Source organism: Opisthocomus hoazin, chromosome 8 (genome assembly GCF_030867145.1).
Source record: "Opisthocomus hoazin isolate bOpiHoa1 chromosome 8, bOpiHoa1.hap1, whole genome shotgun sequence".
Lineage (NCBI taxonomy): Eukaryota > Metazoa > Chordata > Aves > Opisthocomiformes > Opisthocomidae > Opisthocomus > Opisthocomus hoazin.
In genome coordinates this window covers 7,830,579-7,847,007 of record NC_134421.1, presented here as the reverse complement: position 1 = coordinate 7,847,007, position 16,429 = coordinate 7,830,579, and the positions used below count along the sequence as shown (strand labels likewise).

The 16,429-nt window shown below is 43.1% G+C and overlaps 1 protein-coding gene across 1 annotated transcript in view; it reads left to right on the top strand.

Annotated features, from left to right (window-relative positions):
• Positions 1-15,221, top strand: part of MTPN (myotrophin) — a 119,723-nt gene extending 104,502 nt beyond the window's left edge. Inside the window, exon 4 of the mRNA XM_075428815.1 lies at positions 11,988-15,221. Within this exon, the coding sequence (XP_075284930.1) occupies positions 11,988-12,074 (87 nt within the window). The 3' untranslated portion in view covers positions 12,075-15,221. The remainder of the gene's footprint in view (positions 1-11,987) is intronic.
• The last annotated feature ends 1,208 nt before the right edge of the window (positions 15,222-16,429 follow it).

Below are 16,429 nucleotides of genomic sequence, written 5' to 3'. Positions count from 1 at the left end.
ATCTCCACGGCCACCACTTCTTCGCTCTGTCCATCTCTACAGCCACCACTTCTTCGCTCTGTCCATCTCCACGGCCACCACTTTTTCGCTCTGTCCATCTCCACAGCCACCACTTCTTCACTGAGTCCATTTCCACGGCCACCACTTCTTCGCTCTGTCCATCTCCACAGCCACCACTTTTCGCTCTGTCCATCTCCACGGCCACCACTTCTTCGCTCTGTCCATCTCCACAGCCACCACTTCTTCGCTCTGTCCATCTCCACGGCCACCACTTCTTCGCTCTGTCCATCTCCACGGCCACCGCTTTTCGCTCTGTCCATCTCCACGGCCAGCACTTCTTCGCTCTGTCCATCTCCACAGCCACCGCTTTTCGCTCTGTCCATCTCCACGGCCACCACTTCTTCGCTCTGTCCATCTCCACAGCCACCGCCTCTTCACTCTGTCCATCTCCACGGCCACCACTTCTTCGCTCTGTCCATCTCCACGGCCACCACTTCTTCGCTCTGTCCATCTCCACAGCCACCGCTTTTCGCTCTGTCCATCTCCACGGCCACCACTTCTTCTCTCTGTCCATCTCCACAGCCACCGCTTCTTCGCTCTGTCCATCTCCACGGCCACCGCTTTTCGCTCTGTCCATCTCCACGGCCAGCACTTCTTCGCTCTGTCCATCTCCACAGCCACCGCTTTTCGCTCTGTCCATCTCCACGGCCACCACTTCTTCGCTCTGTCCATCTCCACAGCCACCGCCTCTTCACTCTGTCCATCTCCACGGCCACCACTTCTTCGCTCTGTCCATCTCCACGGCCACCACTTCTTCGCTCTGTCCATCTCCACAGCCACCGCTTTTCGCTCTGTCCATCTCCACGGCCACCACTTCTTCTCTCTGTCCATCTCCACAGCCACCGCTTTTCGCTCTGTCCATCTCCACGGCCACCACTTCTTCGCTCTGTCCATCTCCACAGCCACCACTTCTTCGCTCTGTCCATCTCCACGGCCACCGCTTCTTCGCTCTGTCCATCTCCACGGCCACCACTTCTTCGCTCTGTCCATCTCCACAGCCACCACTTCTTCGCTCTGTCCATCTCCACGGCCACCGCTTCTTCGCTCTGTCCATCTCCGCAGCCACCACTTCTTCGCTCTGTCCATCTCCACGGCCACCACTTCTTCGCTCTGTCCACCCTCTATCAAGGGTCAGCTCTCAGAGGTGCAGATCCGGGCTTGTAAAGCTCCTTGTCCAAAACTCAGTACCAGCCGAGGCCGGAGAGGAGCCTACGGGGCCAAGCTGTCGCTCCTGCACTGCCCACCTCCCTGCGGAACACCCTGCGGAACACCCTGCGGAACACTGGCCCAAGCCGCACTATGCGCTCAGCCCGCATCACAATGGGGTGACACACGCGCAGCCGCCTGCGCCAGACCGCCCGACTGAGCACGCTTCACCCAAACGGGGGGCACCCGCCTGCCGCCACAACGCCGCTCGCTGCCAGTTTACGCCAAGCCCGCTGCTCAGAGAACCAAAGCACACTCTCCACGGTTAATGTAAAATATTAATGTCTCATTTGTTCAACAATTTTGTGGAAATTAAAACTTTTAGGTTAATCATATACTGAACAATTTGAATTAAAGCAGTTATAAAACAATGAATCCACGAGAGCAGGCTTGGATCCTTGCCAGCCTTATTGGTTTAATACATGTAGGCAAAGCTTATTTCTCCCCCTGTTTCACTTAATGAATGCTAATAAGTGACACAAAATATGTGCGCAGCGCTCCTAATACAGTTAGTCCATCTGGTTTCACTTGCATTTTGTATTTGTCATTTTGCTTTGATAGAGAAATTGAAAATGAATTCTCCATGCCAGAAATTAGAAGAACTTTGTACCCTGCTGTCCTGGGTTTGGCCAGGACAGGGTTAATTTTCACCGGACTCCAGGAAGGGGCACAGCCGGGCAGTATGTGTTTACTGCCATGCTGTTCATCATCACTGGAAGAAGGATCAGGACGATCATTTTGCTGTACTGTACGATATCGACTTCTGATATGATAACATCACTGTGCATGAAATTAGTCTTGTATTTGCATGCGGCACTGCGGTCATTTCCATACCTCGGATCCTGTGTCTTAGATTTTGTTAATAATCAAACCCAATCTGTGGGGAAAACCGAAGGGGATACCTTCCCCGACTCTTTTGCCCCTCCTCTTTCCCTCAGGCCAGTCCTAACGGCTTTTGAGAATTTCGAGTACCCGTGGGATGCTCAGGCCAGCACTCTCCTTTTGTTCTGCCTCCTGAATGGGTTTTGAGTCTTGTTTAGGGTTAAGCAAGTCGTTAAGAACATCGTGCAGAGACCTGCGCCGGGGCTGGATAGCTCTGAGTGGCTGGGTGTGTGGGACAGCATGGGCAGGTGTCTAGAGCAGTGGGCACCCCCGGTGTCTTTGAAACTCACCCCCAAACAAGTACAGAATCCGGACAAACTAGTAAAATATCTGCAAAAAGTGTGCTGCCACCCTGGGAACTCCAGAGAGACACAGATCACCGCAATGTGCTGGGGTCTGGCCCACGCCTGCCGAGCCCTGTTCAACCTGATTCACTGCCCTAAAGGGAAAGGGGGGGGAAACGAAGCGGCAGGCACTGGCGCTGCCCCCCCAGCCGGCCCTGCAGCCCCTCCAGCCCAGCAGGCAGTCACAGCCCCCCCGACCAGCACCGCCGCTGCCACAGCTGCAGGGCCTGCCTCGGTTTCCCCGGCGGGCACAGCAGCTGCTCCAGCCCCAGCTCCAGCCGCAGGCAGCGCGGCTGAGCCCAGTGACCAACCTGTGCCGGTAGCAGTCACCCCCGTAAAACTAAAGAAAGACGCAAAGAGAGCAGATCGCTCCGGGAGGGATGACGATGAGCCAGGGTCATCGCGGGAGATAGAGACAGAGATCATCACCCGGTCCCTGTCCCTGGGCGAGCTGCGAGACATGCGGAAAGATTTCAGCCGCCACCCAGGCGAGCACATTGTCACCTGGCTGCTGCGGTGCTGGGATAACGGGGCCAGCAGCTTGGAATTAGAGGGCAAGGAAGCCAAGCAGCTGGGATCCCTGGCCAGGGATGGGGGCATTGACAAGGCCATTGGGAAAAAGGAACAAATCCTTTTTGAGATGCTCCTTTTCTCCTCAGAAGCTCAGTTATTGATTATAAAGAAGATGGACCAATTTGGTTTTTATATTAAAGCAGGAATGGTTACACTAATTGTATGCATTTATTGGACACACAGGTAACTATTTTCCTTGCTTATGAAAAGCTTAACTGTTATGCTACATTTGGAGTGACTACAGGAGGAACAAAACTAAAGATGTTGTTCTTAGTCCTAAACTTCTAGCTCTTTGTCCTTTTGATGTCTTCAGAGACGCAGTAGAAAACCAATTCTACCTTTCAAGTAGTGCTCCCAGCCATTCTTGCTATAGCCCCAACCGGCTAACTAGGTCTTGTTCACTGGGGTTAGCAAAGTGTCAGAATCAGATGGTTTCACAGCTTCTGAGGAAGCAGGCTTCCTCTGGGAACTGCCCACCTGTGAAGCCTTATGTGAAGGCGGTGGAGGGAGATAGATGATTCAAAAACTCCAGAGCTCCCTGAAGCACCGATCTGGTTTGACAGTACCATAGCAGGGTGATACATTGGACAAGCCTTCTGTCTCAGAAGCAGAATTTCTACTTTATTCTGCAGTATCTGTAGGGATATGTTGAGGAAAAGCATAGATAAATCGGGTTGGACTGCATTTAACATGCAGATTAGATCATTTTTTAAAAGTCTAGAAGGAACCTTAAGAGGTTATCTTTGTCATTTTTAAGAATGGCACTGTTGTAGTAGATGACTTCCTGACTTTTTCTTGAAGACCTTCCATCAGCCAGCTTCAATGTCTGCCATTTCTTAATATATTCAGCTTTGCATTATGCTGGAGTTCGAGTCTCTGAATGGAACTGTACATTGTTCGTCAAGCTGTAGTATCACCATCATTGAGGAAGCTGTGGCTAGGTTTGGTCTGACTCTGAATGAAATTACTGTTGCTGGGAGAGTTGTGTTGCCTTGTATACCCTGTGTCTAAATCTTGTGGCTCTCAGGGGCTCGAATGTAGGTAAAATTACATAAACAAGCTCCTTTCTGAAACTCCAAAGATCTTACTAGCAATCTTAACTTCAATAACTTTGTTTTGGGCATTCATAACTGTAGGGAGATATAATTTAACATACCGCTTTCTGAAGAGACAAAATGGAAGTGTATGGTACATGATCTATAAATGGCCCTTTCCTTGGGCAACTTGAAATATTCTAGTGTTAAAGCAGTTTTTGAGGCTGTAGTTTGACAAGACACAACATTCAATGGTATGAGGAGTCTACGCTATCACCAGTCCCCTAAAATAGATTTTGTATGGCTATATTTGGAAATGGGTGATGAAACTATGAAGACCTTAAAAAAAAAAAATCACCTCATCAGTAGCCTTCTCAGGATTGATATGGGTCTGTGGAGATGGGGGGGAGAGCTAATTAAGCAGGCATTGCCACTAGATGCTTTATAACGTACAGCCAGTGTGCAGTCAGGTTTAAATCTGCCCAGCCAGATACTTGCCTTGTCTTCAGAAGTTCAGTTTGTGGTGTTCTGCAGCAGTTTTAGTCACAGAAGAGTGAAGGAGTGTTTGTACCCAGTCTTTGTTGCCATACTGTCCCATCAGTGAGTGAGAGGAACGCCCTGTCTCTAACCATTAGGCTGCAGTCTTGTGTTGCAGTGAACCCAACGCAAAGGTTAGTTGGCTGCAGAACAGGTGATTCTGTTCAGTCTCCTCATGCTCTTACCTGTGTATTCCTGCTGCTTGCTTGCCATACACCTGGCATTTACCCTGCTCATTTGTCCCTATTGTAAGTTAATTTTCTGTAGGTGGCTTCCTGCCAGTTGAGGCCTCCCGATTAGTGCTGTTGCGGATTTAGTTCCTTGTGTTAGTTTAGGGAATTGGAGAAACACGAGTGCCGAATCAAGAGACAGAACTGAGGTGTCTTCAGTTTCACTTCAGCTGCTGCCTTGGGAATTTTTTCAGTGCTTTTGCAGTGTGACGTACCTGTTGCAGAGGGTGGTCTCCTGGGTTTGATTACAGTTTTTGTAGGTGTGCAACAGAGCCAGTTTATCTGTTTTACTGCTCACCTCGTCTGTGTTGTTCCTTTGTAAATGGCAGATGGTGTTTACTTGTTGCCACGTACTAAATGCTTGCTCAGCAGTCTCTGTTGTGGCACTGTTGTAGGGAATGGATGAATTTCAGATGAAATTTGAGAATGAGACATGGAACAGATGGGAAGGATGAAGCTGAAGTCGCTTTAATTAGCCCTGTAGTGTCCCTTATACCCACACTTGCCTTACACTACTGGTTGTAAAGGCACAAGTGGTACCTTTCTCTCCATTACTATGCTTTGTGTTTATTCCTGAAGAAATATGGGGAAAATATTTTTGCAAGCCTATTTGTTATCATCATTTTGAAAGCCTAGTTCAATTTTTTTAGATGTTTTGATAAGCTAAAGAAACACCAGCTATTGCCATTTGACAGCAGGGGTATTGTCATATCTGAAGGATTAATGCATCCTTACAGCTTCTTTTCGAAGAAAAAAAAAAATAGTCGAGGCAAAAGGTTGTCTAGCCCTTGCATAACTTTTGCCACAACTGTATTCCTTTTTTTTGTTTCCATACAAGTCTGTATTCCTAGGGTGTGTAGTACAAGATCTGTGGAAATTTGCAAAACTGCCCTCTTCATAATCCTTTTCAAATTATCAAGTGTCACTTATACAGTATATAGCCTAGAAACAGTTTTCTGAATTCTTAGTGTATATTTCAAGTTTATGAAAGTGTGTGGAATTTCATCCTGTAGGCATCCCAAAGAGTAGACCTAAGGAGGTTTGCAGAGGGATAGCTAAAATTGCTCTATCAACATCTGAGTTTCAGTTGAAAATGTTTTGCTCTGACTTACTGTAATATGCGAAAGTAAAGAGCTTTAGGCTATAGAGCACTTGAGGTTTAAAGTTCACAGGTAGGGCTTGTTGTCTTACTACTACATTAACAGTAGTCAATCCTTTTTATTAATCTTAGAAGATTATTCTAGGAATTTGAGGTGCATTAAAATAGCCTTTGTAATTTTAAACAGTAGTTTGCAGCATGTTGTGACCTCAAGGTGAAGCAGAAATGTCATATCTTGTGTTCATTTTTTTCACTTCTGCCTTTTCAGTACTATTGGTAATGTTAAGTAACGTTATATTGTAAGATATTCTGCTGTTAAGGATGAAATGAATATTTAATACCTTTTGACAAAGTCAGAATTGAATTGGCTTCCAAAATACCAGGTTTTAATTTTGTTCATGTTATGTACCAGCCTTCTACAAAACAAAATAATAGTTAAAATAAGGAGTACTAAGAACTGGACTGAAGCAACATTAGTATTTGACAGAATCACAAAATGGTAGGGGTTGGAAGGGACCTCTGGGGATCATCTGGTCCAACCCCTCTGCCAAAGCAGGGTCACCCAGAGCAGGCTGCACAGGACCGCGTCCAGGCGGGTCTGGAATATCTCCAGAGAAGGAGACTCCACAACCTACCTGGGCAGCCTGTGCCAGGGCTCCGTCACCCTCAGAGGGAAGAAGTTCTTCCTCCTGTTCAGACGAAACTTCCTCTGCTTCAGTTTGTGCCCGTTGCCCCTTGTCCTGTTGCTGGGCACCACTGAAAAGAGTCTGGCCCCATCCTTCTGACACCCACCCTTGAGATACTTCTAAGGTCCCCTCTCAGCCTTCTCTCCTTCAGGCTGAACAAGCCCAGCTCCCTCAGCCTTTCCTTGTAGGAGAGATGCTCCAGTCCCCTTATCATCCTCGTAGCCCTCCGCTGGACTCTCCAGTAGTTCGTCATCATTCCTGGACTGGGGAACCCAGAACTGGACACAGTACTCCAGATGGGACCTCATCAGGGCAGAGTAGAGGGGGAGGAGAACCTCCCTCAACCTGCTGGCCACACTCCTCTTAATTCACCCCAGGATCCCATTGGCATTCCTGGCAACCAGGGCACACTGCTGGCTTATGGTCAACTTGTCGTCCGCCAGCACTCCCAGGTCCCTCTCCACAGAGCTGCTCTCCAGCAGGTCAGCCCCAGCCTGTATTGGTGCATGGGATTGTTCCTCCCCAGGTGCAGGACCCTGCCCTTGCCCTTGTTGAATTTCTTCAGGTTCCTCTCTGCCCAACTTTCCAGCCTGTCCAGGTCACGCTGAATGGCAGCACAGCCTTCTGGTCTATCTACCACTCCTCCCAGTTTGGTGTCATCAGCAAACTTGCTGAGGGTACACTCTTAACTCTTCATCCAGGTCATTGATGAAGAAGTTGAACAAGACTGGGCTGAGTACTGATCCGTGGGGGACACCACTAGTTACAGGCCTCCAAGTAGACTCAGCGCCGCTGAGGACAACCCTCTGAGCTCTGCCATTCAGCCAGTTCTCAATCCACCTCACTGTCCATTCATGTATCCCACACTTCCTGAGCTTCTCTATGAGGATATTATGGGAGACAGTGTCAAAAGCCTTGCTGAAGTTGAGGTAGACAACATCCACGGCTCTCCCCTCATCTACCCAGCCAGTCATGCCATCGTAGAAAGCTATCAGATTGATCAAGCATGATTTCCCTTTGGTGAATCCATGTTGACTACTCCTGATAACCTTCTTTTCCTCCACTTGCTTGATGATGACCTCCAGAATGAGCTGCTCCATCATTTTTCCCAGGATGGAGGTAAGGCTGACTGGCCTGTAGTTCCCTGGGTCGTCCTTCTTGACCTTTTTGAAGACTGGAGTGACACTGGCTTTTCTGCAGTCCTCATGCACCTCTCCAAGACCTTTCAGAGATGATGGAGAGTGGCTCAGCAATGACATCCGCCAGCTCCCTCAGCACTTGTGGGTGCATTCCATCTGGGCCCATGGATTTGTGGGTGTCCAGATTGCTGAAATGATCTCTCACCTGATCCTCCTCAGCCAAGGGAAGATCATCCTTTTTGCAGGCTTCCTCTCTTAACCCCAGGTCCTGGGATTCCTGAGGGCTGGCCTTAGCAGTGAAGACTGAAGCAAAGGAGGCATTCAGTAACTCTGCCTTCTCTGTATCCTCCGTCACCAGGGCACCCACCTTGTTCAGCAGTGGCTCCACACTTTCCCTAGTCTTCCGTTAGCTGCTGATGTACCTGAAGCAGCCCTTCTTGTTGTCTTTTACATCCCTTGCCAGATTTAATTCCAGGTGGACCTTAGCCTTCCTTGTTGCTTCCCTGCATGCTCTGACAAGGTTCCTGTATTCCTCCCAAGTGGCCTGTCCCTCTTCCCACCTTCCATAGACCTTTCTCTTCCCTCCAAGTTTCGCTAGAAGCTTCTTGCTTCGGTTTGCTTTTAGTTTTTGCAGGATAGTGGACTTAAGGGATACCTATCTGAAAAGCAGAAAGAGATAGACATATGTATGTAATTCAGATTGTTCCACGTTTTTCTTTTAGATTCTTACATTTGATTTTGTAGTGTAAAAAGATTTTAGTGTAGGAGCAACCAGTATCGTGTTACAACAGAGAAACAATTTTCAGTGCTTCTAATGGAGGATGAGACTTATTGCAAAAGAAGTGACAGATCTCATCCATTTGTTCATCTTTCAAAATAGTTCTGCTTTTTGTAAAATATCTAACACAATTTGATGTCTGCTTTCTATTGAAAATGTGTTGTAAGAAATATCCTGTTGATTTAGGCAATTTAGCACCTTTTTCTTTCTCTTCTAACAGTGGTAAAAGGGATGCCATTTGGGAAGAGTTGTGAGTTTGGCCATTTCTGCTCTCTCATGCCCCTCAGTCACAGTTGTAGTGAGGATTTTAGAGGTATGCACATCTATCCGCTTTGAGAAGTGTTTACACATTCATTGTCCATGCATTCATCCGTACCCTTTTGGAACAAGCTGGCATCCACTTCTGTAATTTCATCTGGCAACTAGTTGTGGAAGCTTGCTGCTTGCTGCAAAATGTCTTTTAGCAGTTTCATTAAGTGCCCCCAGTTCCAGTTTCACAGGGTTTGGTGACCGCTCTGTACTGCCTTTACCTGCTGCCTTCCCTTTTTTCTTTTTCCTGAAGGGTGACTGCACCCTGATAGCTGTTGGGCTGCCTTCAGAGCATGTTTAACGCTTGTGCTTTGCCCAGGGGCGTAAGAGGGCAAATGTTCTTGTTTGTTATTGTCCTGTCAAAGAAAGAGCCTTTATATATTTTTTTTCTATGTGTATGTTAGGAAAAGAACACAGCATAAACATGTTTAAATTGCTTTTACTTGGGGGAAGCAGAGAATACTGTGGAATCATTTTACTTTATATGCTTTTCATTAAACTTGCTTCCAGGCAATGCTGTACTTTTGAAAATGAAAGTCCTGCTGACCTGAACTTTATTATTTTCTTCTCATTCTGTTGAATGCAGGCAGGAATCTTTCAGCCTAGCTAACGGGCCATTTTCCTAATTTATTAACACTGAATTTATGAAATGGTGTCCTCCTTAGGTAGTCATGACCTCCTTATTCTACATTCAGTGAAGCTGGTTTACAAACTCAGGTCTTGCCAGTGTGTAACTTTTCTGAAGTACGAATGTGCATGAGGGTGGAAAGCAGTCCTATGTCTAAACTAGAAGTTGTCTTTATACTTTAAAGTTACTTTAGTTAACAGTTCTATCTTTTGTACTCTATGTGCTGATCCATTGGTGGAGAATTTTATAAGTTTAAGTTCTTTTAACTAGGATTCAAGATGAATACTGGTACGTCAGTTACTGCACACTTCCATTTTTCTTCAAGCCCAAGTTCCTTCAGGTTTTCTGAGCTTGACTTCAAACAGCAGCTTTGAAGAACTTTTGATTTCCACATGGGCTATAATCTGAGAGTGCTGTCTGAGCAGTAGAAATCATCAACACCTGTAAAAGAAGCCTTTTTTCTTCTAGAACAACTAAGATAACTGTAGAATACTGGTTAAATCTTTCAGGTTTTTCCAGGGGAAAAATAAATGTTATAAAACATGCAATGGATTTCAGTGGTTTCAGCCTGAGCGTGTGTTTGCAATGACCAACGAATCATTTCTTGGGAACAGACCGATTCAGCTCATGTTCCCACCCAACAGAGCAGTGACACTGCAGCGTACTGCCTACTGTTTGGGCCGAGGATGTTACACAGGGATGAGAGAGGTACACGTTATGACTGCTCCTGTCACTGGAGTGGACTCATTGCATATGCACAAAATGTGTGCCTGTATTCTGCTACCTGAAAGGTACTAGAGAAAGGGAGCTGCCTGGACGGAATTGTTGCCATTGTAGCTATCCCTCTCTGAATTCTTTACTGGAGTTCTCAAGACAATTGTATTTTCCCAGGCTCTTTCCCTGATAGCAAAGCCTGTCTCCCTGCCCCACGGCTGACTGCCACCAAACCAATCGATCTTTTCAGCTCGTGTCTTGCACTGAGTGTCTGAATGGGCTGCAAGGAAGATGAACAGTTGCAGCAGCATCAGTTTGGCCAGTGAACCACAGGATGAGCACCGCTGCTTTAGAAACCACTGTAAAGCTATCATTTTAAAATGGCATATTAAATAAATATAATTAGAGTAGTGGTTGGTTTCAAAGATGGAAATACTCTGTTATGAAAAGTAGTATTGGCAGCAAATCTTAATAATGTCAGATCTAGTTTATTAGATTGTTAGAAACAGTTACAATGGGAAGTTTAGTGGGCTGAGAGTTGTCTTGGGAACAGATGTGGTATTACATATGGAAGTTTAGTGGGGTTTTATGTGTAAAATCTTTAATCAGTAAAGAAGCTCTTGAAATTGTAGGTCCATTATGTTCTTACAAAACTAGTGGATGTCCTTTAGTCTTAATCTGTGCGCTTCCTTCCTTGTGATGTAATTGAGAATAGGTGTGTACTTATTCAATGGAGAGTTTATATATAAAACTAGAGACAAACCTCTGTAGTACGTGTTCTTGCCACCCACAGTGTTTTTACTGTCACTTGGCTGAGCAAATACACATGTTTTAAAGTGAGACGTGCCTGTCTTCTCAAGAGGAGGTGTTCTGGAATTGAACTTATTTTCAGGAAATGTCTCTCGATCTCGGTAGTCAGTCCTGTGTTCTCTAATAACTTTTATCCCTTTATTTTCTTCTGGTTTTTCACTTTTCTGTTTATGACTATGCAGTGCTCAAAACAAACATGACTATTTAATCACTCTTTGCTTCTGTCTTACTCTCCTTCCATAGTTCTGTAACTGAGGCTGTGTTCGTGCTCACTGTTCTGAAGTTAGTCTAGTTGATGCATTTCTGTTATGCTCGATCCTCCTGTTGCCTCTTTATTCTGTTTTGTTGCCTTTCAGGTGTAGGCATAGCTGATTCCAAACAAACTTGATCAGTTGGAATGATTTGGGCTTTTTTTCTGTGTAGCAGTAGGGATTTTTCAGAATGGTAGAGAAGCACAGTCCTAGATGGATGTGACCTTTATGATATAGAAAGGAAATAGTATGCTTTGTTAAGAAGTAAGTTCTTCCAGAGGTTACCTGTTTAATTTAGCACGTGAAAAAGCTTGTTGCACCATAGATTTCCTAGAAGTGTGTAATACTGAATTCTTGCATTCATATGAGTAGTTGCTGGAAACAAACAAAAATACCTATGTTTCTAACCCAGATTAATAGATAATTTGTTGATCTTGCAACTTGCTATGTGACAAAGGTTATGTGACTCTTTTTCTAGTTCTGCCGTAAATTTTGAAATTTACATTAGCTTAATGTAAATGAAGCTGTGTGAGGAATAGTTTTGTACATAAATCCTGCCTATTCGATTTCTAAATGAAAACAATGCACTGTGCTAAAAAGCTATACATAATCAATATAATTACCCAAGGTAAGTAACTGTTGTGACACAGGTAATACTAATACAGCCTGGCTTTATGAATTGACAGTCCTTCTCAATGTCATTACAGGGTGCTGATAAGACTGTGAAAGGCCCAGATGGACTAACTGCCTTTGAAGCCACTGACAACCAGGCAATCAAAACTCTTCTTCAGTGACGGATGGACTGATATCTGAAATATCTCTCCTGTGGCCTCACACTGCTGCCTGTCTGTCACTCTTTGCATCTTCCAGCTTCTTCAGCTAAAACTTTGGGGGGAGGGAAATTCTTTATGAATCAGACTAGTTAGGGGCGTGTATTGAAGATAATCTGTTTGGAGAGGGTTCAAAATTATAATGAACAGTGTCCCTCTAGGACTTCTTTTCAGTGCACAATCTCTTCCCATTTCTAGTGAAAATGGAAGAAGGAAGACAGACCATGATCTTGAATTGTTTTGGCTTGTAAACCTCCTAGGTTAGTACTAAGATTTTTGTTGAAAGATTCCTTTAGATGGAAGTACTGTGCCATGTACCTGAAACTAATTGTGAAGGAGACAATAGTTCCATGCTATTAGTATCTGCCATAATCTGAAGTTTAGTAACGTAGGTGGCTGGGTTGCTTTCCTCTCTTCTCTCTGTGGGTAGCTTTATTCTTCTTCTGCCTAAAGCTTATGTTGCAGTTTTGAGGACTTTTGATACTAGTTATTGGAGCTGTTCTTTCTATTGACTAATTGGATGTCACACTAATGTTTTTCTGACTCTTGAGTAAACCAGGAAAGATCAGTTGAGGCATGGTGGTGTTACACTCGAGAATATCTGCCAAGGTACTTTTGGATGCTTGAATTTGAGGTTTTTCTTTCCCATGTTTGTTATGGTCCAAGACAGACGTTTTAAGCAAGATCTTTTGAGAGAGTTCAAAATGTCATTGTAGTTATTTCCAAAAGGATTGTAAGATCATGTGAAATCTACAGGCTGTTTGGTATGTGAGGATAATAAAGTCATATGTGGAAAATCAACAGTAATTATGTAGACATTCCTATCAAGTGAATATTGTTGCTAAACTTTTCTGGTAAACTTTCAAAGTAAGTGTAAGCTTTCTAAGTTCAGGTGTTAGGACCAGGAAGATGTACGAGTCTTAACTTGCTCTAACTACTGGAGAAAAACAAAAAACCCTTTTAGCTGTGCATATCTTTGAATCAGTGTTTCATTGTAGCTGAATGAACCTTAAGTTTCAACAAGGCATGGGGCTTGTCCTGAAAGTTCCCAGTGCAATCATACCACCTTAACCGCTGACTTTTAGATAAGATTTACCATACCAGTAAGTATGACAGTACTATGGCAGCCTTGATAATTAATGGGAAGGTATTTAATGATGTCATAGGGATTCCTGTCACATCTAATGGTCCTCAGGAATGTCTGACCTTCTGGCTTTCATCTTGAAAATTTTCATTAGACTGCCGATTCACCCAGAACTGAATAACAGATTTTATAAGAGAAGTGTGTACCACAAACTATACATCTTGCTCTTTTTTGGAATACAGATTTCAAACTTTCTGATAACATACACAATACAGAAAATAAATGTGTATAGTGTCTCATGCTGAATTCTTAAAAGTAGCTGATATTATTTTGGTATCACTGTTGAAATCGAGAGGATATGTAGAAGTAGGCTGGTGACTACCACTCATATTTAATGGAGACTTAGTTTTACTTGAATCTTGTTGCATATTACGATTGAATGTCTCAGCTATGAAAAGCCTTGCATTTAGACTGTAAAAGGAGAGCAGAAACTGATTTACATGTACACATCCCATAAGAAAAGCAGTGGAGAAAACAATCAATTCTGGCCATAAGCTGTATGGTGCAATTACTCTTTGCTTCTTGGAGATGGGTGGCAAGGAAGAGCAGAAGGGTTGGAAATCATTTGGTGAGCTGCTGATAAAAGAACAAGCATGTTTGGTGAGCAGTGCTTTTAATGACTATTTAAAGAGAACTCTTTTTCTCTGATCAGTGCTGGGTTGTCATGTCATTGTAATAGTGTGAACACAAGACTATAGGTTTAAGTCTTTATTCAGCCATGAAAGTAACCATCTTTGGCATAAATTTGCCTCCATGTTATGCTATTAAATACTTAGCTATTAAAATACTAGTCTAGAAAACTGCAGTCTGTTTTTATGTGGAAAACTTGATTATTCAAGTTTTTTGTGTTGATTAGTGTCAGTTTGTCTGGCCATAGTATTTTTTGTTTTCTGGGTTTTTTTCTCTATTCTTTCCTGCTCTTCCATTCAACTCCCATTGAAGTGAGCATTATCACAGTAAAGAAACATCACCTTTGTACTAACTCTTCTGGTGATTCACTGAGGCAATTTTGCTTCCCTTTTTCTACAATTATGTGGACATCTTATTTTTTTCTTACTTCATTTGAGGGGGAAAAAACATATTGCAAACAAACTTCAGTGAGACAAGTGTTAATTTGGCTGTAATATATACCCAAGCTGCCTTTTGAGATAGTTAAAAGATAGCATTTAATGTTTGGCTCATAAAGAAGAAATACTTTATTGCTTTTGGCACTACATAAGAGGTGATTGATCATTTTGCCCAGGATTTAAAAAAAAAAAAAAAAAAGAAATGATAATGAAATGTTATGTTTTCATAATTGTCTAGAAACCAGGCTTGTTCATTTGTCCGCTTGTTGTTAGCTATATTGTGGAAAAAACAATGAGTGGCTGCCTGTATCTCTGAGTAGGTCTGAACTAGATGGAAATACCAAACTGTAAATTATTTCACATTCTATAAACAGAATTTAAATACTTTGTCAGACTGGAATCGCATATACTTGGAAATCCACTCTGTTCTTAAGCCTTCTCCTTTGAATTTGTACTGAATAAGTTATAACCTTAAGTATATTTTGGATTTTGTACCCTCTGCTCCGTCTTAAGGGGGAGCAAATGGGACAAGGAGTACGATAGTTAGATGGAACTTTATCCTTGAACAGAACGTTGGATTATTTGTAGAAGAGGCTGGTAAGAATGGAGTTTCCTAGGTCAAGCAATTGCAGTGTTGCATGCAAAAATTTCAAAATGAACTTGTCTTAATTATATTTTGTAAATGGATAAACAATCATCTTTCTACGCAGTGATGGAAGAAAATTAGTGCTCTGTGCATTTTGATATTTGACTTCCTCTTTTCACCATTGTTAACTGTTTTGACACAGTTGGGTTCATCATTATCATGGTTCACAGACATTAGAATGCTAAATGATACTGTATTTTTAAGTTTATGTTGCAAGAATGAATGGAATAAACTTGAATTGTGCGATATGAGAATGGAGTTTTATATCTCTTTCTGCGTCTGTGTTCTACTAATCTCTGGCTACAAGTTTTTATTTGCCTGGAAGGCATCTAAGCTCCAGCTCACATGTACAGTGATTAAATCTTCAAATGCTTACAAGACTTCAGAGTTGAATGGAAGCTGCTTTGAGAACTTGATCTATACAGTTGGTTTTGTTTTCTTCTGATTTTTAATTACATCCATTTAGAAGAGGTTTTGGTTAATTCTCTGGTCTTGTAGTCGACATTTCCTGCTTAAATGGTAATGCAGAATGTTGAATATATCTGATGCGTGTTAGATTCTGAGACAGTTTACAGATAGAGAGGTTCCTCCCATTACCTGTGAAGACTAAAGCAATTTATTCTCTCCTTTACTGCATCGAAGAAACTGAAACAGTTACTTACAGAAAGCGCAGCTGAAGTATAAGATGTTTATCCATTATTTCTGTTGCATATTTACAGTGGCTGTCAGGACTTCCTGTTACAACTTTGTTTGTCACTAGAGATTTAGATCCAATTGCTTGAATTGTTTGATATGATTTATTTTAAAATACTTTTAAAGAAAGAGTATGGGAAGGTGGTGTGTCAAAGTGGGAAAAGTGTAAAGATGGAAAAAGATATTTTAAAAGAAACTGAATTTCTCTGTGTTTCTATGCCAGACTTTGAAAGCAAGGCTGTCATGCTGTGTGCACAACGTTTCAGTCAAATAATGGAAAAGAGAGGAACATGTTCATCATTAGTAGCAAAGCAGTGGGAAGAGGGTGATGGCTGGTGACAGTTGATGTGTGTGCTTCAGTCCCTGTGTTCATCTTACTGGTTTGGTGTTTGGTTTCTTAATGGACAGCTTTTCTGGAGGAATAAATAGTAGCTAAACTTCGGAACGCGAATTTGTTTTACTCTCATTCCTCAGTACCTGGCTAACCAAATTCATCTCTACATGTAAACACTTTTCCTAATATTTGTTTATGGCTGATCTTTTGGAACACATGGATTTCTCAGCTCTCTTCCAAAAGGATTTTGCCCAAAAAAGCAACTTTTTCAATTGGATCACTTGATTCTTTCTCGGTTTTGAGAAAAGTATATTCTCAAAGCTCTCCAAATATTATTTTTGTTCTACTTGTAATCTGACATCTGGGAACAGCTTTCAACAAAATTATGCCATAAACTTCCTAGGTGCATTGTCTGGAAAGCATTTTGTTTCATGT